This window comes from Styela clava, chromosome 8, assembly GCF_964204865.1.
Source record: "Styela clava chromosome 8, kaStyClav1.hap1.2, whole genome shotgun sequence".
Taxonomy (NCBI): Eukaryota; Metazoa; Chordata; class Ascidiacea; order Stolidobranchia; family Styelidae; genus Styela; species Styela clava.
The window spans coordinates 17,331,246-17,358,073 of record NC_135257.1 but is presented as its reverse complement, the minus strand read 5'-3'; the positions used below and the strand labels follow the sequence as shown (position 1 = coordinate 17,358,073).

The 26,828-nt window shown below is 35.6% G+C and overlaps 2 protein-coding genes across 3 annotated transcripts; both read left to right on the top strand.

The window, feature by feature from the left end:
- Positions 1 to 342: 342 nt before the first annotated feature.
- Positions 343 to 10,230, top strand: LOC120346656 (dual specificity tyrosine-phosphorylation-regulated kinase 3-like). 2 transcript variants are annotated; one of them, XM_039416441.2, is made up of 9 exons: positions 346 to 1,368; positions 2,390 to 2,592; positions 3,543 to 3,685; positions 4,596 to 4,733; positions 5,545 to 5,677; positions 6,746 to 6,842; positions 7,771 to 8,016; positions 8,893 to 8,995; positions 9,367 to 10,223. In XM_039416441.2, the coding sequence occupies exons 1-9, from the start codon at positions 789 to 791 to the stop codon at positions 9,491 to 9,493; spliced, it is 1,770 nt and encodes a 589-aa protein (XP_039272375.2). In that variant the 5' UTR covers positions 346 to 788; the 3' UTR covers positions 9,494 to 10,223. The 2 variants fall into 2 exon arrangements, with proteins under 2 accessions (XP_039272376.2, XP_039272375.2); XM_039416442.2 differs by lacking the exon at positions 8,893 to 8,995 and having other exon boundaries at positions 343 to 1,368; positions 9,367 to 10,230.
- A 4,419-nt stretch (positions 10,231 to 14,649) lies between these two features.
- LOC120345658 (uncharacterized) lies at positions 14,650 to 26,759 on the top strand. Its single transcript, XM_078115639.1, has 12 exons — positions 14,650 to 14,817; positions 16,183 to 16,349; positions 16,751 to 16,847; positions 18,164 to 18,335; positions 18,742 to 18,857; positions 19,147 to 19,431; positions 19,958 to 20,200; positions 22,262 to 22,450; positions 22,993 to 23,180; positions 23,764 to 23,884; positions 24,090 to 24,239; positions 25,639 to 26,759. Exons 1-12 carry the CDS (start codon positions 14,724 to 14,726, stop codon positions 26,757 to 26,759), a joined length of 2,943 nt encoding a protein of 980 aa, XP_077971765.1. The 5' UTR covers positions 14,650 to 14,723.
- Positions 26,760 to 26,828: the final 69 nt, after the last annotated feature.

Sequence of the window (26,828 nt, the reverse complement as noted above, 5' to 3'; positions counted from 1 at the left end):
GGTAGTATAATACAGAATAGTTTAAAAAAAGTCATTTACCAGACAGTTGCAACAATGCAAATGATGATGGCAATCAACGAGGAATCTTATAGTCCTGGTCCTAGTTATGCAGGATCATAAAATCATGACAATACTGTAATGATAATCATCAGTGGAGGTTACGCGAGACTAACTCCCAATCCTTCCTAAATGCCTTTGCGCTAGTGGAAATACATTCGTGTTAGTGTGCAGCAAGACTCTTGAATTGCATTATAATAATATTAAAAAAATATCCTGTGAAATACCACTAATAAATAGTAATCTAATATAAAACCTTCATCCTAATTCGACCAATACTTTATCGGCGCTTCGAAAATTCAGGCCCATCATGCCAAATTGTAAATTCTCGCATGAAATAGGTTTTGTGGTCCGTAACATTTGAATGTCTAGAAATGAATTCAAGTTCTTTTGGTAGATTTTTACCAGGGTACAGTTAAAAAATTTTTGCCTGAAGATCGATTCTCGCTCGTTAATGATTGCCGATTGAAAAGTGACATAAAATGGTTCATTAGAAGTTAATGTATTCAGTAAAACAATCAATCGGTAGTTTTTGAACCAAAACAAAAAACTTTTGGCAAACAGAAATTTTTCTCGAAGGTGCAGTGACGAGACACAAAGGCCAACGGAGTACGACAGCATGCATTTTTTTTAGCTGGGACCAGGCCAGAAATTTCAAAGAAAAGATTCCATTATCATATATATATATATATATATGTAAACACAGTGAGATAATATTTGTTCGGACACAAATGCGTTTCAATAATAATCGAAATTCGTTTTTTACGTTCATTCCAACAGATTTAGTACTTGAAAATTACCTGAAGCATTATTTCAAATTAACCCAAATGCTATACTTCACTGTAAAGAGAATGTTCCAGATACGCGGTAGGAGAAAAAATAGATATGCTGTACTAATATGTTTGTCATGCATTCTTATGTACTATTTAATAAGGCAAAGGGAAAATCAAAAAGAATCGTTTTCCATTGAATTAAAAAGCGAAAAACTGAACAGTGATTCAAATCATGTCACCCGCGAAATTTCAAAAAAAGTAACATCGCCAGTTAGCAAAACTATTCATAAAGGCGGCGATGAAGAAGAAGATACGAAGGAAGAGTTTGATGAAGAACAACTCGAAGCAGAAGTAGCGTTAAAAGCTGCCGAATTGAACGTGATTGTGAAATCTTTTTACAAAGATATTTTTCGACCGAGTGACGCAAAAATAAAAATGTATAATGGACATAAAAACGATAAAGCATTCAAACAATCGCTAGTGAATGAGAGCAGAGTTGAAGATTCTCTTCCGAAAGATTTTCCTCTGTCTCCTGAAGGTATGGTTGCATTTCTTTAGACTGGTAGTTTAAAACCTGTTTGGTGAAGCTTAAACCTCATGAAACATCCCAGAAGTTCCCTGTGCAATAATTTATTCGTCTTTAATTATATTAGCTATGAATATATATATATCTATAAAAGCAAACGTAATACTGGCAAGACAAAATGACCTTCGGAGTGTATCGAGTTGAAAATTAAACTATGTATTATATTCAAACAATATGCATATATTAATATGGGACTTGAACATAACTTGCGCGTTCCCTGATTTGTACTGTCGTCTCGGAGCCGTGTAACTATGGTTGAAAACCCCTGCATTAGACAATAACGATATTTTGATCAGGTGTGAGTTTCAGCGTTCGAGACAACGATTTATTTTATTTTCATCAATTAAAATACTCAAAAACCATGGAGTGATCTTTCGTTCGCTTGTAACAGCTGAAATTATTTCACATGGTTACTGGGCGACTATTCTTATTAGCGATATTGAAAACCGTCGTTTCGTAGCGATTTGACCCAACATTTTTTAAAGAATAATCGAACTTCGTTATCTGCTGTTATCAAAACTTGAATGGGTTAAGATTTCCATAATTATCTTGGGGGCCAGAGGAAAGCCGATACGACAGCTCGTCGATGTCCAGCCCATGTCGGTTTTAGGAATAGTTAACCTGTTCCTCGTTTGCAATAGCAGAAATATTCTACTGTTGCTAATAACTTAATATACTATCACTATTTTTATCGTGGATAATGCAATGTGAATAATGCGTAATTAATCGCCTCCTTTGGAGGCTAATCTGATTTCAGATGCCAACTGTATTACGAGGCTTAAAAAATTACGACTTTATCAAAACCTTTTTGTCCCTTACTGATCTTCCCTGTTATGGAAAAGCATAAATGCATAATGTTTATCCGTGCTTCATAATTTAAGATGGCCGATTAAAAAAATTAGTTACTGTGAGTCAAAACGAAACCATATAAAGTATCCTACTTCCCTTCACTGATTTTTTTCTATTTATTTAGAGGCAATTCAAAGATTCGGGACTAAGTTACCGTATTGGGAAAAATATGAAATTTTAAACTATCCGGAAGTTTATTATCTTGGACTGAATGCCAACAAAAGTCAATTGAATGAAAACGGTGACAACAATTTTGGATTTGATTTTGATACAAAGGTTGAAAAAGAAACCGAGGGAAATTATGACGTCAGCGGTCATTATAAAATGGTAATGGGTTTTGCAATAATTATAATATTAGGTTATGACAACAAGAAAGATAAACGCAAAAATTCGAGCACAGCGGGGTGGGTGTAATTTTTCGATTTTGAATATTATGAAAGCATCAACAGATTATCAATGATTTGGAGATGCTCGAAAGAAAATATACTGTTCCGAATTCACTGTGAAAAATCATTTTTGGAAATGCAAATCAGATAATAGCATAAATTAGTTCATGTTCAATAGTAATATTTTGCATAAATTATTATATATATACGGTATATATAAATTATTTTAGGATCAAATTTGATAATGCAGGAGATTGAGGTTTATGACGCATTCAGTCTTGCACATTTTTCCGAAGTTAAATGAAGCTCGTTTTGTCTGAAGTAAAAAATTTATGAGGTTAATATATTGTTTTGAACATTGCTACATTGGCAAATGCCGAATTGAGACAAATTGATTCTTTTTTTGGGTTCATATGAAGGCTCGTATATAGGAGTTGATAAATTAAGGGCTATTCAGAGATTGTCATCTAAGAGCAATAAATATTTTATTTACCCATTGATTGTGATCATTTTTTTAAATTAATTTAAATTGTTGAGTCCATGGCTACCATAGCTTTACTACGTCTACCACGCTCTAGCGTGAGATCTACATTGAGCTCGTATTATGGCGTGAGGACTACCGCTGCATTCATTTTGGTATATGCAGGGTGTCCATAAAGTCCCTTTATAATTTTGTTATGAAGTCAGTTCTCAATCTATCTTAACCAGGTTGGTTGTTTTATCGATGAATTACCTTTGCAATTTTAAATTATTTTAAGACTTTATGGACACCCCATATATCTTATTGTTATACATTCAATTAAGCGACTTTCGGCATAGATCTGACACTAGCACTGTAGAGTGTATACCCCCAGACTATACACCTGGATGGGCAATTCCAATATTTTTTAGGTTCCCGGCGATCACATCGGCTACCGGTATGAAATTATCAAATACATTGACACAGGATATTATTGTGACGTCATTATAGCCAGAGATTGGTCGAACCCGACACTGAAGAACGTTGCAATCAAAATAATTCGCATTGATAATGAGTAAGTGTTTTTTATCCGTATTTTGTATAAGTTAAATGCAGGACATAAGAAGGCCGGTAAAACCTGTTAGTGACGAGCGGTGATAAGTTGTTTAGTGTCGACCAACTTTGTTTCCATGATCCGATGTGAAACTTAATAGTCAGCAACGTTTAGATCTTGCGAATCTCGGCTGGAAATTGTTCCGGTCCTAATTTAAGTTGAATACTAAAACCACGCCAATTAGAATGCATAAGTGAACATTAAGGTTAAAAAATCTCTCTACGGTTGTCCGCGGCATCTCAAAATATATAACAATGAATTAAACAATTACGTATAGTAGGCTAGAACTTCAATGAACATCGAGAAATTAATATATATGTTCTTTTTTCATTATATGAACTATTTCCTATGAACTATGTTCAAATTGTAACAACATTGAATAGAACCCGTAGTACAATGCATACGATATATGCTTTCGCCCCCTCGCAAGTTTCTGCATCGCCTTATATACAGGCTTGGCGGTGTGGCGCATCGCGCTTAGCGTTAGGAAAAGGATTACATCGCACCTCTGATTACTCTGCGTGGGTTCGCAGGTTCCAATCCCGTGGGAGAAAATTATGTGCAAAGGAATTGCTAGACTCCTCGCCGCCGTAGGGTGGTTCGAGTAACCACTGGTCGGTTACGACTACTCCACCATTAAGTTCATGCATCTGATAACTGGCTAACTGATCCCATACCCAGCATGAACTGGTAACCGGACAAGAGGCCGTGGTTCGCCATATGATTAAGCCATCTTATCGGCTTTTTTCTCCTCATTTCCATTCTGCATATTGCCTAGCCATACACCAACCCCCCTGTGTTTTCAGTCACCCGTAACTCTGATATCATTACTCACTACATTTTTCAACTGGTTTTATTTGTTGTTTCACAGTATAGATTGGACTTATTGGAGAGAAGTTCAAATGTTCCAATACATCGAGTCTCATGCTTCAAATCTGGATTATTTTACGCGGATGTTGGCAACCTTCAAATTTCGTAACCATCTATGTATGGTTCTGGAATTATTAGGGTGAGTTCTTCATTTGTCAAGAATAAAGCAAAGGAGATTTGAATGTCTCACTTTCTGTATTGCTGGGCTTAGCTATCCAGTCAAACTTTTCTGCCCGACACGAAAGCCATCTGCAATACGATACAACCTATAGTGTCGTCAAGGTTGCTCGCCAATATCAAACAGCCCACGAAATATGTTGAATAATATTCATTTACGAAATTGAGAATCCCATTTTTGAATAGTCAATTTGGTTCTCACCGCTCAGGCCATCTCGTGAAATTGTTCTATCATTACATTAATTAATGATCGGCACTTCGCTTTGAGTAAACTTGTACAAAATGGAAAAAAGTAAATGTGATTTCCACGCCAAGACCATACAGATCTTCTGTTTTCTATCACAATAAAGCGATGTTTCCTAATCGGGGAGAGTTTCCCACGTGTCCCACTTGCTCCAAGGTTGTGAAAATTGGCGTATATGTGAACTACACCTGACTGAATTAAAGTATTGCAATTACTATTTATAGAAAAACATTTGTTAGTTAAAATATTTAAATGGCGATACATGCAATAAAAATACCGATACCGCTTTATCGAAGATACCGGTACCGATCCGATATAGAAACGCCGATATTTTAAAATGCCAACATTGCCGGTATTCCGATAATAATTATTTAATTAGTTATCATATGATTGTATGGGACTGATAGGATAAGTGGGACGCGTGAGACACGGGGGATCACGTGGGGCTCGACATTTTTAAGACACCCCAACAAAACGATCTAATTTTAACATATCCAGCAAGCCGTCACAATTATAATTTACTTTACAGGGGAAATATCGATTTGAAATATCTGAAAGGTCCCGTTAGAAACATGACATTGGCACGACGATTTGCAAGTGATGCTCTGCATGGTTTGAGTATTCTTAAAGAAATTGGTGTGGTGCACAGAGATTTTAAACCGGTAAGTTTGTTATTACAAAAGTATATTTTATTAGGATTGTATTGTAAACATGATGAATTGATGGTCTTAACTATCCTGTCGTCTCATATTGGATACCAAAGTCGCTGCGTGACGAAGTAATTACGTAACGTCGTTGTTTACGTCAAGTTGGCGCAGCGGACATGTGGCGACGAAGAAAACATTGAATAAAATTGCTTATACAATTAGACTTGTGCATCATAAATTTAATCTGATGGTACCATTTGAAAGCTATCTTCAACCTCTACAAATGTGTCAATAATGTATAAAGTTTTAACGGGAACAAATCAAAGTTTTTTTTCAAATTTAATTTAGGAGCTATTCAGAAATTGTTCATGCTTTTCAATTATGTCGATCTTTGTAAGATAATCGCAACATTTTTTTTTTTATTACAGAATAACAATAAGTCTCCGAGCTTGTCTTTGAAAGATGTAAAACTTGTCCTAGTATAAGATAAGGTTCGCGAGATATGGGTCAAGTTCAAACCATTGATATAAAATCAATAACCCAGTTTTGCCAGATTAAACATGCTGTTAAAACTGAGCTTGAATAAATATTTGCATAAGATAGCAATTTTATACCCTTCACTACATTGTTCTAGTGTTGAAATGTAAATAATAGAACAGTCTAATATATATCTTTTCGGGCAAAGCCAAGACTTAATTATAGGGTGATCCTAAAAAACAGGACTCAGCTTACTTGGAACATATTCTTGTGTAACTTTGGGGAAATCGTCCTATATTACTGGAACAATCACAAAATACGGAAGTTCAAGTGTTGAATAAATTCTCTTTCATTTTCGTAAAAATAATTGTGAAATCTATTCATTTTTTGGGGTTCATGTAAATGACGAAATACGACTGATCGCCCGGTTACTCGCGACCGCTGACGGCCACGTAAACAAGTCGGGAAACTACGTGATACAAAGTCAAAATGGTTGACTAATAGGCATGTCGATTGAAAACCTGATATGAAAGCCTACTCTTGGTGTCTGACGCCTTGTCAGAAATATTGCGACGATATTTTTAACTTTGCCATTTATATTTTTAGCACAATCTGATGTATATTCATGGAAAAAACGAGAAGAGCAGCGGACAACTTATTAAAATTGGAGATTTTGGAGGAAGCTGCGTTCTGGGAAAATCAGGTTGGAAAATTCAAATGAAAAACGCTTTGTAGCTATAAAATGCAGAATAAGTGATGATTAGATCATATTTACATTTATGAAAAAACACATTTGTTTATAAACGATGTCGTTGAGACACACATATCGATAGCCAAGCTGCACCACTTATACTGAAATATTAAACAACTCTATTTCGATTCCGGTATCCCCAACTTATTCCAAGGCGTAAATCAATTGGTTATTGGAAGTTTTCGTGCATTTCCTTACAAACCTAGTAGGTCGCTGCGTATTACTGTGTGTTTATGTAGTGCCTAGATCGGAGAACATGAAACACCTCCCACTGTGTCATGAGATGTGACTGACTGTCGTTACATTTCTTTGGTCACGAAGGGGACCTATAGATGGTTTTGTTATCATTTTGTTGTTGTTAGAAGTCTTTTCCTTATTCTCGATGTCAAGAATTTATTACTGGACCAAATTCTCTAGAATTTTTAGTGAATAAAAATTGAATTTGTCGCTAGAAGTCTATCAATTTTATCTATTTCAAAAAGTTCTGTAGACTATATGAGATTCATTTTTCTGTGCAATGAAGTCATCGAAATGAAAAATTACGTATCTGTGGCGATTGCGACGAGTTAGCTGCTATCCGGTGGTCAGACGTGAAGGCTGCGTGAGGGGTAGTCTACTGTAAAAGATTAGATATCCGTACTACTTTGTTTTGGCCTCAGTGTTCTTAAATTCGTGCTTTGATCTCTTGTAGATTTTTTGGCGTCGGTATTTTATCTCGCAAACCGAAAACATATGGTATCTGAGAATAAATTGGGATAATAATAGCACAAAAACTATTGAAAGGGAGTTTACAACGTATTCGAGTTTGGATTAAATAGAAAACATAAATATATATCATGAAATTCTTGATCGTTAAAATTTTAGTTTTATATCTTTGCAGCGTGTGGAACTGCATCCTATATAATGACTCGAAGATACCGCGCACCGGAGGTAACCCTTGCTCTTGGACACACAACTCAGGCTGACATATTTAGCTTTGGAATTTGGTTGGCTGAAATGTACCTGGGTCATCCTCCATTCTTCGGTGAAAAAAATTCGGAAGAACATTTTGGCGCAATGATGGCAGTAATTGGACTCCCACCTACTTATATGATTGCTAGATCTTCCGAAAAACAAATTTATTCGGGTACGTATTTCACGAAAAAGTCGTAGAATGAGAAACTCGCTATACATAGCTATACAAATAATTTTTTCCTAAATAGACCGGCATAATATGAAAACACTAATGAAAGTAAAATTATGGCTGTTTCCGCGAATCAAAATTGCGCATGCTGGGGCAGATTATTAGGAAATAATAAAGAAATTGTTTGACTGGATTTTATTTTCCTACAGCGAACGATGCCAAGTTAGACCCATGAATCGAATTCTGAGGTGGGCAAAGTCCGGAAAATCTTTTATTGCAAATGTTATAGAGAATGGTACTTATTTTCAAAAAAAGTCAATATTATACTTTTAGTCCAATATAATACGTAAAATATCGCAAATAGGTTTTTAAAGACATATGAAAACATCAACTTACACAAATTTATTCGACGAAGGTAACTAATTACCAGTTAATTGTTAATGAAACCACTGAGGCAATTGATGAACCGGAGATTAAAAAACATTTGTTATTTTAACACTCCATGGACCAGATTTTCTAAACAAAGCCTAAATAAAAATCTAAATTTTGTACGTAGTTGTGAAAATTTTTCGAAACTTCCTCCAAAAGTTGAACAAAATGCTTAAGTGGGCCGCTTGCGGCCGAGGACTGTAGTTTCCCATCCCAGGTCTAGTCGTAAACACAATATTCGTGGACACCAAGTGCGATAAGGAACGGATTATGAGCCCTTGATATATCTCTAGAGTACTGTTATTCATTTGTAGAAATCTCGTTCGTCAGTAATTTCCCAAGTTATGTGTCGAAGTTTAATACTATAGTCGTTGGATCGCTAATAACATTTGTATACATTGTAACGGCAGTAAGTAGTTCTAAATTTTGTTTTACTTTTTCATGTTTTAGAGGCCATTCGCTACAAAGAACACGAACCTTTCAGTAGACCTTTAACAAAGATTCTAAAGGGAATTGATTATGTGCTATTAGACTTGATATGCAGATGTCTTGAGTAAGTTACAATATTATGACAAGTTCAAGTTTTTCTTTTGGTGAAAAATTCCTACCTACAAATAAGTCTGAGTCAGCGTGTGTTCAATATGACGCATGTGAAGAGGAAAAATTATATTGTTTAAACATAAAGGCAATGATGCTTATGGATAAAACAATGAATGGCCAAATATGCCTGCCTATCTACTACCACCAGCTTGAGCAGTGGTTCCCAACTATTTTCGATATCCCCCCTCTTTTAGACATTTAAGCTATTGAGTGTGAAGCTTAGAAATTTTGCTTCTCTCAAACCCAGCAATCTCGCTCGTTTGGAGCAACAATATGAACTACTTAAAATCAAAATATTCATACAGTATACTTAATATTTAACAGATGGGATCCTGAATTACGTATTACACCAGAAGAAGCACTTCGTCATCCTTTTATAACCGGACAATCGTCTGAGAATGAACTTGAGGAATACCCAATACTCATCCAACGATTTATAGGAAAAATATAACGTCATAATATTCCAGTAAGAAGAGATGGCAATACTCTAGCGCGTATAGTTGGAGTAACAAGAGTCGTTCCTGAAAGCGTCGTTTTCCCGTGAATGGTCGAATGCATCTCGGAGAAATAAAGGGACGTATCATAATTATTGAATTCACTACAAACACTGCAATCATGATTAAAGTAAGATGTTGGGACATTATGATTTTTATGTTTGTTCTATACTTTGTATAAATTACATTGTTACAAAGAGACATAAATTTTACGAGAAGGTATGGAAGATCGCTTTATCTCCTGGGTCAGATCTCTATTTACCATCGTCCAATGCCATCGCCACATGGTGATCTTTAGCTAAGATTTCCACCAATTAGTCCTCAGTTCCACCAATCAGTTTTTGTGTGAAAAATCGACTTTGTTAATTTTTACTTATGCAAATGAAAAAAAGTAGTGAAACTGTAAACGAACGAAGACCGACAATTGCAATTGTCGTTATGTAATATCTACTGTGCAGGTACTGCTAATGATTGAAACCTGATTAAAATTGTTCCTATTTTTATCCGGTAAAGGTTAAAAGCGAAAAAATTGCATGTTGTTATTATGTCAAAATATTCGTTATTTATGCTTATTAGGTTGATTTTTAATTTGCAATTGACTGAATATGAACATTTCGATACAATTTTTTGTTCACTCGTGGTGGGGCACAATGTTATATATAAATATGGGCACTCCCGAAGTATGTGAACCAAGGTGGCGGACACCGGAACGTAGTATGTGTACCAAGTTAGGGTTAGGCTATAATTCCTTAATAATAATAATAGGCTATAATATTCCAATTTCCTTATTTTAGTTCTATTACGAGGTCGGGGACTATAGCCAAGTGACTCCTGTTGTATTTGTACCTGAAATTATGGCCTAACCTGGTACACATACTACGTTCCGGTGTCCGCCATCTTGGTTCACATACTTCGAAAGTACCTAAATATGTACTTGAATTTAATATTACATAATATTTGTTATTTCCTAAAATTAATAGATCGAATACGTTGAGCTTAATACTTTTATTACATTTTTTTTAAAGAAGTCTATTTCTGTTTGTACCTATTTATTATATTATGTTGTCCTTCATTTTACACCTTGTGTTTGTGAGTGGGATAAATTTCCATCTTCAATTGTCGGATTGTTTTCAATGTAATTAAAATTGAACCTAGGCATAGAGAGTTTCGTGGGTTCTGATAATTTGAACACTTGATTCCATGAAAAAGGCGGGAAAACAAAAACAAATTGTCTAATTTTCGACTGTGAATTGATATGACAACGAGTATTTGTATGTGGAACAATCGGCAAGTAGCAGACTTTTAACACTGGGTTGAAAATAATTTTATCCGACAATATAACGTTATAAATACGCGAGCTTTGTTGTTGTTGCCAATCTTAATCGACTATATCAGCCACGGGTGCATGGGTGGCCAATCTTTTTTTCGACCGCGATCGATTAAACTTTTCGAAATAGCTCGCGATCGACTGATCGGTGATACACATAAACGAATGAATGCTGAATATGCAGATAACTACACCAGAGCATCCAGTATGTGTATAGTACCCGGACTAAATTTAAATTCACATGACATCGGACACGATCGACTACCCAAGACGCGGCTACGTGTCGGCCATCCCTGGACAATGTGAATGTTCCCAAACTTTAATTTAAATACCTCTCTTTGTCTATTTTGGAACTACTGTATTTATTCCTCCTTCCATATGCATAATAATACTTTCAAAGAATTTTTAGCTTGTGGAGCAAGTCGCACTCCCGTTTTTGAACAGTTTAAGGAGTTTATTATGTGTTCAGGTATTATAGTGATAATAAAAACCAAAGAATATAGTATAATACTACAGTACAGTAATACTACGGCAAAATTCCTCTCGGTCAGGAAAGGTCGCTGTATTATTCTACAATATGCTTGATACCATTAGTTGTGGCAATATTTTCAACCATCCATATACGTAATAATACTATTTATTTCGTCCAAAACAATTTTAGTTGACATTGTTAATAATATATATATCGGGAGTGTTTTGATTATTTTATATTCGATACTTTGTTCAGAATTTCAGTTCCCCCGCCCGCAGTTTCGTTAAATATTTACTTTTGATAAGTTATGGTGATTTCCAAACAATGACGGATTTATAGTTATAGCTTATTCAGTTATCCGTGAGGCTAACTACTGCTGAACCAAACCCAGCGGTATTGCAATTGCAGTTAGCGAATTCATTTATCAGAAAATATGAAATTTTGGAATTGTTAGATGTGGATAATAATAATTTATGTATATATATATATCATGAATTCATACTCTCTTGAGTATCTCGAAATCGCGTATTGTATGTATCGTTAAGTCAAGAATATTCTGAATGTTGAGTACTTGTTTATTTGACTGTTTAGGTTAAAAGACGAAACCGTTCCATTAATCTAGACTTGGGTCGCTGTAATATTGAAAGTTAAAAAACAAAATGGCGGGAACTGGTTTACTGAACTGAATTGCAGTTGTCTCAGAAAGGTAATTTCACAGCTGTGGATGGTCCGTTGAAGTTGAAATATAGGTTTGATGTGTTTTTCGCGAACGATCTTTATAAAAACTGCTCTAAATATAAAACGCAGTTCATTAGTCGACTTCAAAAAACAGTAAATAGCCTTGTCTCGAGTGATTTCGATATATTCTTCCGTATTTCCACAAATAAAATGATTTCCAAGAAATTGCTTTACCACGTTTTTGTTCATATTTGTTCAAGGATGATCAGTTATTACCTATAAGTCACACCTATGCAAACTTTGTCTGCGTGACAGAACAAACAAAGGTTTCTAAAGCAGGTAAAGGTTAGGGTCAACATACACAGGGAAGCATGCTGAATAAGAGAATTATAATCTCATTGAGATCAATATCGTTATTTCTGAGTTAGACTGTAAGCGAAAGTGGCCTTAAATGATAATTTTAGTGGTAGCGCGAGGTTATGTTATAAATCATATTACTATAGGAGATCGACTGCGAAGAAAAATGGGGCTCCAGAAGTGTGTGTACCAATATGGAGGTAACTAATTTTATTCGCCTACTTTACATCAAGTTGTGTAAAGGGACTGAAACCTATGGCCAGGGGGTATATTCACTTGGCTAACACAGGCAGTCCCGAACTAGGAATTGAAATAAAAAAAAAAATAAGGGAACTCGGAATAAAATTATGGCCTAACCATAACGGGAGTACCGGAAAATGTGTGTCACTACGCCGAATGCATGTGGCAGATAGTTAGTTAAGCTATAGGTCTTAGATCATTGGTTTCAACTAGAGTTTTCCAAAACGCTAGGATACAGCAAGTACAGTCCACAAGTTTATATTTTTATCCGAGAGGCTTCATTTTTATAATGTATATTGTTTAAATTTAATCAAATTCACGGCTATAATATAATTTGGAGGGAATTCTACTCTGATAGTGTTATATTTTTCGATCAGCCTCCAACCACATTACGGCACTTTTACGCTTCCCCATTGTTATTTCAGATTTCTAGGTTTTTATTTTAAGTCTGAAAAATTTTGTTTTCTCAACTGCATCGTAGGCGAGAAACTAATAAAATGCAAAGTAGCATCTAGTTCTCGTATAACCCCTAAAACAGTCTGCAGATGCACTTCCGAATGAGACAAGATGTCGCGAGAAATGCATTGTTAAGTCATAGCCAATAGATGAATAACGCTAAACAGTGGTGCAGACATGCGTCAAAGTTTAGGGGTTTTGAAAATTACCATACCGGGCCGAAATTAACAATTTGAAAATGAACGATCGCAGCTCTGACTGCCCAACTGACGGTACATTATAATAGTTTAGTTATTGTTGGATTATCAAAGGCCGGTTTTAACAATTTTTTCGCCATCCCCGATATAAATTATAGACAGGTAAAAATAACGATGTTTAGGTTAGGTTGTTTTGTTTTAAACAAAAAAACATTCAGTTGATTTTCTAGTTGGTACATTCGATTGTTTTTTTTATTGAAGTGTTGCTCAGTAGTAATTGTATATATGGGAAATATGGAAAGTAGAAACTTGATAACATTTATGTGTGGTGATTAGTAACTATTTTGGTCTCAATTTTCACACGATGCATGAACAAAGTGTAATGATACAATAATTTTAATTAAATTGATACATATATCTATGAGACAGTGAACTGAACATACGATGTTTTTGACAATACACTATAAAATCGAAAGACTTTCGACGACCGAAAGAAGATAACAATAGTTTAACATCGTATTAAGAAGACAGGGGGCAAATTGTGAAAAGTTATTACAGACATAAAAATAGTGCACAGACAGGATTTCCTTCCAAAAAGTCATAAAAGTTCATTCAATGGATACAGTAATATTTGTCTTTGTTCAATCACGAGTAATACTTATTAGTTAATGTACATAGACTGAACTTACATGTCTAACATAAGTAAAGAGAGTCATTTTTTTCATGTTCAGAATGTGATACAAGAAATATTAGAAAAAGTATAATATGAAATGAGAACAGAATAGTTTATTTTAGATACTAGATTTGTCACATTGTTTTGCACCATGAACGATGCAGAAATATTTTAACAGAGTCACGTATAAGGTACAATTGAAATCTACAAGTTGGCTTGAGATGACCGTAGTACAATTGGCAAAACATACCATATGAATTCAAGTTCTACGATTTTTTACAATGTAACACAAGGTTCAGAAGAAAAATGCCTGCATGGGGAAACTGCGCCGATAACGGACTTCTTTTTTGAACACACCCCATGATGGATTATTGGAAACCGATTGCTGCTGCATAGAGAAGAAACTTTCTCCGCATCCGAAAATCGTATAAATATTTCCAAGTGTTTTGAATATCCTTCCAAGCCAAGGTGCACCATGTGAGCGGTAATTTTGGGTGTAACTTAATGGAAACTAAATTTTTAAAAATTTAGTTTTAGCTATATTCATCCAGACGGGCATCCCCGTCCCATAGCCAGGACTTATTTTGTTTTGTCAAAACGTTACAAGCAGATGTAATTGGATTATTATCGGGAGACTGCACAGAATTAAAATCATTTCTTGCTCAACTAGATCACAGTATAGTGATAAATATATATATTTTACCGCTAGATCACAGATACTAAAATTATTTAATTCCTATAGTTAAATTTATCTAATGATTTGGAATTTTACGAAGAGAATGAAAATATGACATTAGCAAAGCACTCGTTTGCTGGAAGATCAGCTTTTTCATTGGTGTATGCTTTCCTCTGCATTGGATTGTCATCATGTGATCCTCCCGGTAAATATGACTTTCATTGTTTTTCCAGTCAAAAATTGATTTATTTGTGCGCAGTCGAGACAAAAAACTCCTGAACATGATATGACAACATAAGAAAATTTCCAGAAGAAAATTTCCAGAATGATATATTAGAAAATTACAATTGTGTTTTAATTTAATGAGTGATAATTTGCAAAACACGCCACTCCTTATGCTGTATGAATCTTCATAAAAGTCGCCACTCATGCGAGCAGGGTTACTAATAATATGCTATGACACGCTATACATCTCAATGTTTTACATAACATGTTAGACTTAATGGATCGTCCAAGAGCCAATGACCCAGATTTCTGTTCGTTTGTACAGCCCAGTGCCATGGCTCAAGTTTTGTTGAATATTAATCATGCAGCGCTTGTGTCAGAAGCACGAATGATCGCACGGCTGTGTTAACAGTGGCACTAAATGTAATAAATAGCAAATAAAAATCCTATCACACGCAACCTTAGTCGTAATAATATTTTTCAATTCAATTCACTGTTGTAAAAATTGTAACCAACGTGGGCTTCGAATCCATTATCTTTTATCACACATGAGCACGTTTTATTACTGACAGCACTATTCACAAAAGTTCAAACACTGAAATGAGAAATAAACAAAAAAGTATAACCAATAGAGTGCGCTTAAAGCCCGAATACATAAAAATTGTGGAAATTTTGCGACATAATATTGACTTTACCGCTCCACTAGGTTCAGTCGCCACAGGAAAGTACTAAAGATTTAAAAGTATCTAATTCTATAGTTTGGCATATTGTTCTCATCTCTTTTTCATTACACTTTAAATACAGTGCTCATATCGGAACATATGGTAGAAGCTGTTTGAGTATGCCACATTATATTTTTCTGCGTGGGATGGGTTTTGAATAACTGTGGTGATTGTGCTGTTTAATAGACTAGAAAAGTTCTCAACATAATTTGTATACTTCACGTCATCATATCTAATATTCAAACTGGCAAAAAAAAAACGGTACTCCCGAAGTATGTGAACCAAGATGGCGGACATCGGGACGTAGTATGTGTATCGGATTAGGCCATATTTTCAAGTACAAATACGGAGGGAGTCACTTGGCTAGTCCCCTAACTCGTAATAAAACTGAAATAAGGAAACTAGAATTACGGCATAACCCTAACCTGGTACAAATACTACGTTCCGGTGTCCGCCATCTTGGTTCACATACTTCGGGAGTACCCAAAAATTCCTGAAACTATTGTTTGTAATCAGCCCGTCGTTGGTTTCCCAGAGACTAATCAAATAATCACAACTTGAAGATACTAAATATATCGTTGATAGGTAATATATAACTAATATATAAGTAATTGATATTTCAGATGTAATGGATCCTCCGACCGTAACAAACATTGAGGAAACTACTTTAAATGTCTCTTTCTCAAGTGTCACAGACGTAGTTGCATATTATATTACTGTGGCACCACGTCATGCTTCATTTGCACCCCGAACTTTTAAGGCCAACACGGCCGGATCTGTTTTAGTTGAGGTTGGTTTTTGTGATGTTTTTAAATACTTATCTGAACTATTTTCTGTTTCGAAATTCCGATTCCAATTTTCTGGAAACAATGCTGACGTGCTTCATGTGATTCGATAATTATTTATAAGGTTTTCGATACTTCAGAGGGGTGGGCAATGTTTTTGGGTCAGGGGCCAAAATTTTGCTACCTGGACTAGCGGGCCATGTAAGTGTGACGTAAAAGTACATTTTATGAACAATATTTACAGTGTCGCAAAAGTAAATGCGGAAAACAATAAGCCTCGTGTCGAGACTAAATTTAATCGCAATCTCAACAAATTCCTTGAGCAATTTTTTCGCTAAAACATTTTTAGTTGGATTGTGGCAGCATCAGGCGGATTGACCTAATGTATTCCACATTTTTATTTCAGAATCTAGTTGGAAATACGATATACTATGTAAGTGTCAAAGGCGAAAATGCTACAGGTGAAATTGGACCGGACAGTAACGCAACTTCAGCACATACACGTAAAGATTATTTTTTTAATGATAGAAGCATTATCGAACGACCAAATGTCGGTATCCCTCGGTAAATTTGCACAATTGCAAAGCATAAAACTTTCAGCTTGTGATTGCTAACAGTTTTAACAGATGCTTGCCAAATTGGCAAACTTTAATAGACACATACCGGATATTATTTTAATATGAATTAGTAACCAAATGCACTTGCTCCTATAAACCAGTTATCTGTGATTTAGTCATATTTTGACACTGTAGAACTAATGGACCGACCATTTGAAAAATATTGTGTTAGTTGAAGCAAACTTAGAATAATGTTTATTCGACCATTTATATGCGATTTCAACGTTTTATTGAAAAATTGTGATGATAGAGATTCACCTAAAACTAAATGGACTGGAAGTCTATATTAAACCACAATAATCGATGATTTATATCTATTGAGTAACCCATATTGCATTTAAAATTACTTGTCAGTCATAGAACACTTAATAAAATTCTATATCGAGGTGTGTATTCTTGCTGAGCTTGGTTATATAATGTAGCTTTCTTTTATTCGAGATATATCGAAAGTTCAAAAATAATTTATACTAAAAATTTTGATAACCCGAAATAAATTGTTGATGGATCAAAGACGTGTATTAAACATTATACTCAAAGTAAATCACGCTATTATATCGTCATCAAGCGAATTGTAGTTTTGTCGCTTCTAATTTTAAATTCCATAAATATTAAGTGATTAGTGTTTTAGACCGCATTGAAATAACTGGTATATATATTCTATTTTATTCAATTTAGTCTGAATCTGTATCATGAAAAAATAAATTGGACTTTTTGACTTGCATTACTTTCTCAATCTTCATCATAAGTTCTATGAAAAAAAAAAATTAGCAGGAAATTCGATGGGATGCGCAGCAGGAACCCGCTTGCCATAAACTGGCCCGCCAAACCATAAAATGTGGCCCTCATCAACTCTCACCAAGCCTAAAATCCTAATACGACAGTTCATGTTTTAGAAAAAAACCTTTTTTTTTTGCTCTCGTTACTTAGTTAAATCTTGCGCGATTTGCCCGATACCGTTATTACCGTGAGGCTAAGCGATAGCCGCATTCTCTTTGATCGCTTTTCCGTCGGTGCTCTGGTTGTTGCCAATGTATATCGCTGCTGCAGGCTTTCATAACGCTTGTTTAAAATCTTATATTGTGAAGTAATAATACCTAAAAACTAATTTTTTTGTGTGGTCCAGCTAAATGTCTTAGGTTGGTTATATCGCCACCGAAAACAAAATGTTGCATACCCCGTTAAAGCTGTTTTATATGCTACAGTACCAGGGCCTCCAACGTTCACACTGAGTGATCCGTTACCTACATCAGTATATATCGCATTTCAATTGAACAATTACGCAAGAGTGTCTGAGTGGACAATTCAATATCAAGAAGTGACTTCTAGTAATCCATCAGTTATAACAACATCTAGTGGTCAATACTATCAATACTGGTAAGTTATTAATAAGATAAACAAAACATTAAAGCATTTGGGATTGACTATTTTAAATGTGGAACTACAATGACAGCGAATAGAAATTTAAATCCTTATTTAGTCGCCCACGTTTCTGATCAAGTGTCTGGCGCAATGGAGGAATATAGTCGTTGACCTCTTTGAAAAGCATGTTCGAGCCTATGAGTGTATTTACTTTAGAGTTCAATTCAAATCGAAAACTGCATTGTATAAAGATAATCCGAAAATCACGATAATTCTTTCTTAGTGGTGATATTGTTCATAATCTACGTTATTATTTAAATTTTCTTTCCAAAGCAAGTTTATCGATTGTAATATTTTAAATGCATTCAATATTCATTCATTCAATTCCAAGCAGGCCATTATGTTATTTATACCTTTGCAGGTTATCTAAACTGATACCGGACACCGATTACAAAATACGAGCAAGGGCGTCACAGTTGTATGGCGGCACGAATATATCGGATACTCGGTATTCTTCGTGGCAGAATTTTAAAACAGGTTATTTTAGTTCTATTATGAATTTGTGGACTGTCTGTGTTAGCAAAGTGAATATACCCTCTGCCCATAGGTTTCAGTCCCTTTATTCAACTCGATGTAAAGTAGGTAAACAAAATTAATTACCTCCATATCGGTACAAATACTTCTGTAGCCCCAGATTTTCTTACGAACCGACTTCCCACTTCTATCCGTGTTGCGAATATTTACTACATTACCTCATGCGAATTGGGATTATGGAACCATAAATAAGTCATTTGAATGATGAAACTCAAACTCGTATATTTTTCAGCTTCTCTCTCAATATTTGGTCGAGTAGACCTTGCAGACGAGACTTACAGTCCTTCATATTCGAACGATTTCAGCGAGGAATGGAATGCAACTCTTTCAATAATAACAGAAGCATATAGTGCAATGAATATAACTTACAATGAAATAACGATTATTGAAATTGAGGAAGAAGGCGGAACTCCTCTCGTATTTTATGAAATTAAAGTCAAAGAAAAAAGCTTGCCTTCCCTAGTAAATTATACGTTGACCGGAGAAAGTTTCAACAACTCGTTTATCAACAACGGAGGTAGGTAAAAGTCGAATTAGCATAATGTATTTCAAGTTCTAGAGTTAAAGTCTCTTAAATCTAACAATTGTTATTTTGCCAATAAAAATCCACTTTCTTGTTCGAATTAGGAAATCTGAACTATACGGAGATTTGGCATGATTTGTATTCCGAGAAATATTTTTATCGCAAAAAAGGCAATTAGTTTCGCCAAGCAAATGTGCTCCATTTGTGCAAAGATTCAAGAACTAATTTCCAGGTTATGACAGGATATTTAGGGCACTTGGGAGTTAGAATTTGAATTATTCATTGAATTATTACCCGTTATAATTATCTGAAGCTTTTATTATTGAAACACTAATTGTCATTTTCTATCTGAGATGACAGAGTTTTGTTTTGACATTCGTGTGAAGATATCGATGCCGTTACCTTCTCTTTAAGTTTAAAGAAGATACTCCTTCATATCTGTTACGTCATGTCATAGCATTGATTGGAAACGTACCCGATTTTTCAGTCCTAATATACTATTATATCTGTTTCATTGCAGATGAATGCGTGGGAACCCCGGGCATATATGTGGAAGTAGGAGTAGGAGTAGAAGAAAGCGATACTACAATTACCCTCAAATACTCTATCCACAACACCTCATCTCCGATGACCCTGAATGACGTTGAGTACCGCATGTACATAACACAAGAAGATAATTCTACGACCACAATACCACTAACAATTTCAGGAAGTGACGGGAAGCTTGACCCAACTACTTCAATAATCATGCAGGCGAACGGAAGTAAATTCAATATTTTGTTACTTTAAATTGAAAAACTTTTATTGAAGTTATGGCTGCTTGTTGCTTGACTGAGATTGGCGATCAGTAAACATATTTTTTCTAACTATGTTGAGCAAAATCGTTTAAACTGAGCACATGTGGTAAATAATGATTTATATATACTCTATATAAAAAATCTTTCACCGAACTGTTTATCACTTCTAGAGGCAAATGTCGAATCCGAAAAATTCCGCACTTTCAAAACGTACCCATGTGGATGCTAATAAAATACACGCGCCAAGATAATGATTTTACTTAATAGACAAATCGTATTTCAGAAATGATTAGTTGGTCAGCTATCTTCGATAGAACCACAATTTAAGTGAGAAGTTTTTCTGATGTGGGTGTTGTAGTGGAGTCCTATTTGCACCCGCACCCGTCTTGAAAAAATATGCGCAATTTCCTAGCCAGTGGCGTAGCAAGACTCTCGCGCCCCCCCCCCCCCCCCCGCCTGCCAAAAATATTTCGTGGAAATGACACTAAAAACTCTCGGACATAAGCTAAGGCAACGCTTTATTTGAATTTTAAATTGAAGATATAGTCATATAGATTGTAAGAAACGTCAAATAAATTTCAACAAAAACTCATAAATTTTTGAATTTTTCGATTGAATTTTCTGAGGCAAAATTGACGTAACTCGAATATGGCAATTTTCAAAGCCCAGCAGCATGTTGTCCATCCAATAGGGGGTTGATTTTATTATTTTAAGTTAAGGATAATGTCATGTAGATTGTAAGCAATGTCAAATGAATTTCAACAAAAACTTATAAATTTTTCGATTGAATTTTGATAATCTGACGCAAAATTGGCTTCTCTCGTATATGGCGATTTTTGTGATTCTCAAAGCCCAGCGGCATATTGTTCCGATCAGGAGTGGGTTGATTTTATTATTTTAAATTGAAGATATAGTCATATAGATTGTAAGAAACGTCAAATAAATTTAAAACAAAACTCATAAATTTTTGAATTTTTCGATTGAATTTTCTGAGGCAAAATTGACGTAACTCGAATATGGCAATTTTCAAAGCCCAGCAGCATGTTGTCTAGTCAAGAGGGGGTTGATATTATTATGTTAAGTTAAAGATATAGTCATATAGATTGTACGAAAGTCCAATGAATTTTTAAAAAAACTTGAAATTATGTGAATTTTTCAATTGAATTTTGATAATCTGACGAATAATTGACGTAACTCGTGCATGGCGATTTTGGTGATTTCCAAAGCCCAGCAGCATGTTGTATCGGGCAAGAGGGGGTTGGTTTTATTATTTCAAATTGAAGATATAGTCATATGAATTGTGAGCAAATTCAATTGAATTTCAACAAAAACTTAGAATTATGCGAATTTTTCAGCATGTTGTTTTCGGCAAAACTTATAAATTTTTTGAACTTACAATACTTTTCATATCTTACAATTTTAATGATTGTATCTTTCATTTGAAATATTAAAACCGTCCCTTCTTCGTTTCTTTACTATATAATAACAAGACAAATCATTGGGAACATTTAATTTTACGCGTGGATATTTTCTGCTATTCATTCTGTCAGTCCCAAATTCGTGTTTTGCTGCTAGCTTCATAGAGGTAATAAATCTCACTATTAAACGACATCTTCACAATTCCACAGTGCCGTATAGAACAAAAAATCAGAAAAGCGTTTTCTCAAAACCCGGGAAAAAGTTTCACTCCCTATGTCTTCACTATGGCGAAATAATGAGTCACTGTCAATAGGAAATTAAGATAATAAAGATAGGACATACATCGTCTGGGATTGTTAATATAATAGAGAAATATAAATGGACGAAAGTGTGGGGCGTGCGAGGTCAAATCTAACACTGTGAACAACGGAAATTGCCACTGAGGTATACTTGTGTTCATTAATATAGCTTAAAATATTCAATATAACTGTTTTTTTTTTTAAATAGACTTTACTGCAATAGGATAAGGTGACTTTTTATAAATAGAATTATCCGCCATAGCATCAATTGATTGCACTTTCTTCATTTTTTATTCAAATATATTTTAGTTATAACGCCTGGTTCTTCGAAGGACGAAGAATTAGCAACACTGACATCAAACAGCGCGGCTGGACTTACTCCAGGATTTCTTATTAAAGACGTTCTAATTGGAAGTCGCGTGAAACTGTATACAAGATATTTTAGTGCTCAAAATTTATCCACTGCAAACACTGTTGATCATCTATTTCACTCTACAGGTAACCACATGCTTGTAGCTGCATGAAAATATTTAAAATACGATTATAAATATAATACCTACCTCCAAATCAGAAATAAAAACGTATTTAAATTTAGTTATTATCGTCCTCGCTCTTTGCAGTTGATTATTCTTGTTTTAGGGATACTTTTAGGCATTTAGCGAGAAAATAAAAATTATACAAAAAATATTCAAAACTAAAAAAGGGGGATAATATTTTATGGAGGAATTTCCCGTTTATTTCGTGAAAATACCTGTTTCAGTAGACATTTAGTATTTCAATATTTTTTTAGGTAAAGTAACGCTCTTCAAGTCAAATAGCTACATTTAGTCTTTATTATTAGGGTGAGATTGTTTCACATGAGATTCATTGTAAATTTTTGGAAAGCAAGGTCACGACCTTCCATCAAAGAGTTAAAAAAGAGTCTGCTATCTGCTATGTGATAATAAAAGGAGCACGCACCAACATAAAACTAATAATGAAATAAATATTAATTAAATATGAAACTAACCCCGAACACAAGAATATTAATTTGCTTTCAGAATTGAATGCCAGCGTTGTGAATAAAACTGCAGAAGCTATAACGTATACTTCATCATCTGACGGAACATCTGTGACGTTGAATATACCTTCTCTGAAGAAGGCGATTAGATATGAAATATTAGATGATAGTGGCTCGGTGGTTGCTACATTGGAAGAAGAAGAGATCGATGGATCAGATATTTTAAAAGTGAGGCCAGGAAATGTCATACGATTCTGTATCTCCCCCTCTCTCGTTTTTTGCATATATATACGACCTAGCAGGATGCTTGGGGGTAGGGCTCGATTTAAATGATAAAACGCCTGTTCCTGCCCACGGTACGCCAGTGTCTTTCCATTTCCAAACAACTTAACATATTTAATATTTTACTCTTCTAAACGAAAAATTTTCGGAACAAGAATAATTAACCCAAAAACGAAAAACAAATATCGGTTTACAAATATCGCTTTTCTAACGGGTTAAATTCTAGGGTATGACTTTGGAATCGGAATCAAATTAATGCATTGCATATGTCGTAAATCTGGCTTTGCCTGGAGATATGGCTCGTTAGACCATGATGTTTAGTGATAATCGATTGAAAAGCTTGTTTTCAATGTTAAAGTATATTTTTGTCGTTATTGCTTACAATGGTGATACGGGGCACTTTTAAAAGTGAAATTTATGATTTTTCAATCTCAATTCCTGTGCTAGACTCTCAGAGCGCGTACGATGGGTAAGACAAAATATTGTTATAGTGAAAACAGGAAATATTGAATTTATTCTCAAATTGTAGATACCCATCGCCTCCATGACAAATGGTACGGAAGTGACCTTCGAGCTAAATATAATGACACGACTTCAAGACGATCAAACTGCTTTGGCAACTTCATCATATGAAATACGTGTAACACCAAGTTAGTACACCGAGTCACTATTATGTTTCATCATTCACTATCCTTGTATATATGTAATAAAAATCAGGAACAAATATTCCGATCAATACAATGTACGATATAAATAGTCTAGTTGGAATAGACGTTGGAATAATATTATTTTCAATATTTTCTGTTGCCATAAACAGACGCTCTATATCTATTCTAATGAAGATATAATTTTCAGACTCCGATCAATGCTCCAAATGTTCAACAAACGCAAGTTGCGTGGGCTTGACTGATAGATCAGGTGATGTAATATGTACGTGCAACGATGGCTTTGGAGGTGATGGTACGACATGTTACTTCATAACAACAACAACTGCGGCTACAACAGGTAAAGCGGATATCAATTTTACGCCAAAAAATACTGCAGAAAAAAGATTTGGGATTGTGTTCCTAATTCGATAAAACACAGCAAAGTTGTAAGAAGACTTGAGTAACGAACAAGCACTGACATTGTTACGTGCGATTCGTCAACTGTTTCTATAACGCACTGACAAGTGGACAACCAGCGAGTGCTATTTGTTCATGAGCAGATTGGTCCTATGCGTTATAGCGAAACGTTCGAGTAGGGTCAAATGCAATATAAAGGGTGTCAAAACAGTAACTCAAAATTAACAGAAGTTAGGATGATATGCTACTTAAAACATTTAACGACTGATACCTTTCAATAGTATTGAATTACGGTGAAATGCCATTTAAAGATTTTACGACTGACGCTTTTTAACAGTTACTTTTTTTGCCATAACGAAAGATTTTACCTTAATTTTGCGCAACTTTCCACCGTGTAGATCGATATATAATATAGCAGATAAACGCAACTTAGATTCGCCAATACAATAGTTTGCTTTATGGAAACTTTACATTTGACTGTGGTCGAAGGCGATATCGATCGATATGAACTCCATGGTGCGGTTTCGCGAATACGGCCAAGTCGGTAAACCATCACAAGATTCCATGTGTGCTACCAAGCCATACAATCGCTTTGATAATCGAATGACGCAAGTAAAAAACTTCATTATCCAAAAGAAAGGCACGAATTGCACATACAGTATATAAAATACAAAGCAACGAAAACGCGTCCGACCTTTACAGCAGTCAGATGAAAAAGAGATGACGACATGTTGAATTCCATATAGTCAACCCACCTTTGAAGATGAAAGTCCAGAGTCCGCTGTTCTATTTCCAAGCTGAGCCACATTGCGTCAATAAAGAGGATTTTGCCAGCCTGCGCTGCTTTTTTCTTACAAATTCGAATTTAGCATTCGGCGGAGCAGGTCAAAATAGTCACGGCAGAATCAGTCCAGAACTCCAAATGTGCGATGCGAAGAAGTATTACTACATCACATTTGATATTGACTAATGTTACGGGGAAGTCGATGTCATGTCAGCGCCTTCGACAAGGACTCTATCGTAATATTACCGCACAATAGTATTTAACAAATACGAGAGATGATGACATTGGAGTCGTAACCAATGCGCTGTGCGTTATTTTCAATGAAAACCCGAATCAGCGATCGTTTGATTCGAAGTATTAACATTTTATTTTTGATTACGATTTGATGACTCACTATTGCGATCAATCGTATGGATGTTTTCAATTCTCCTGGTCACTTTTGGCATTTTGCTATTAGTTAATGTTAAGGAAGTTAGCAAATAAACGATTCATTCTAACACAAATATTAATTCAAGATAGCCTTATTAATTTACTATATATTTTTTTTAAACCGCAGCTGCAACTACGGAGTCGGATACCACCACGGCTGTAGATCCAACTACAGCTGCAACTTTCCAACCATCCACTACCATGGATGAACCAACTACAGCTGCAACTTCCCAACCATCCACTACCATTGCTGAACCAACCACAGCTGCAACTTCCCAACCATCCACTACCATTGCTGAACCAACTACAGCTGCAACTTCCCAACCATCCACTACCATTGTTGAACCAACCACAGCTGCAACTTCCCAACCATCCACTACCATTGCTGAACCAACCACAATTGCAACTTCCCAACCATCCACTACCATTGCTGAACCAACTACAGCTGCAACTTCCCAACCATCCACTACCATTGCTGAACCAACCACAGCTGCAACTTCCCAACCATCCACTACCATTGCTGAACCAACTACAGCTGCAACCTCCCAACCATCCACTACCATTGTTGAACCAAACACAGCTGCAACTTCCCAACCATCCACTACCATTGCCGAACCAACCACAGCTGCAACTTCCCAACCATCCACTACCATTGCTGAACCAACTACAGCTGCAACTTCCCAACCATCCACTACCATTGCTGAACCAACCACAGCTGAAACTCCCCAACCATCCACTACCATTACTGAACCAACCACAGCTGAAACTCTCCAACCATCCACTACCATTGCTGAACCAACCACAGCTGCAACCTCTCAATCCTCCACTACAATTACTGGACCAACCACAGCTGCAACTGCCCAATCATCCACTACCAGTTCTGAACCAAGCACAGCTGGAACTTCCCAGTCATCCACTACCAATTCTGAACCAACAACAGCTGCTACTTCCCAACCATCCACTACCATTACTGAACCAACAACAGCTGCTACTTCCCAACCATCCACTGCCAGTTCCGAACCAAGCACAGCTGAAACTTCTCAGCCATCTACTACCATCACTGAACCAACCACGGCTGCAACTTCCCAACCATGCACCCCCATTACTGAAGCAACCCCAACAACAGCTAAACCAGCAACAGACTCAACAGCTTCTACTACTGTATCAGAAAGTAGCACTACGACTAACAATTCCCAACCAGGTTGTTCGCATTTTGTAATTCATCATAAAATGGATTACGGTATATGAAATCAAGTGATATCCATTCTCTAACGCACACGATATAATTTCTCAATTTTATTTACTTGCTCTCTGCAA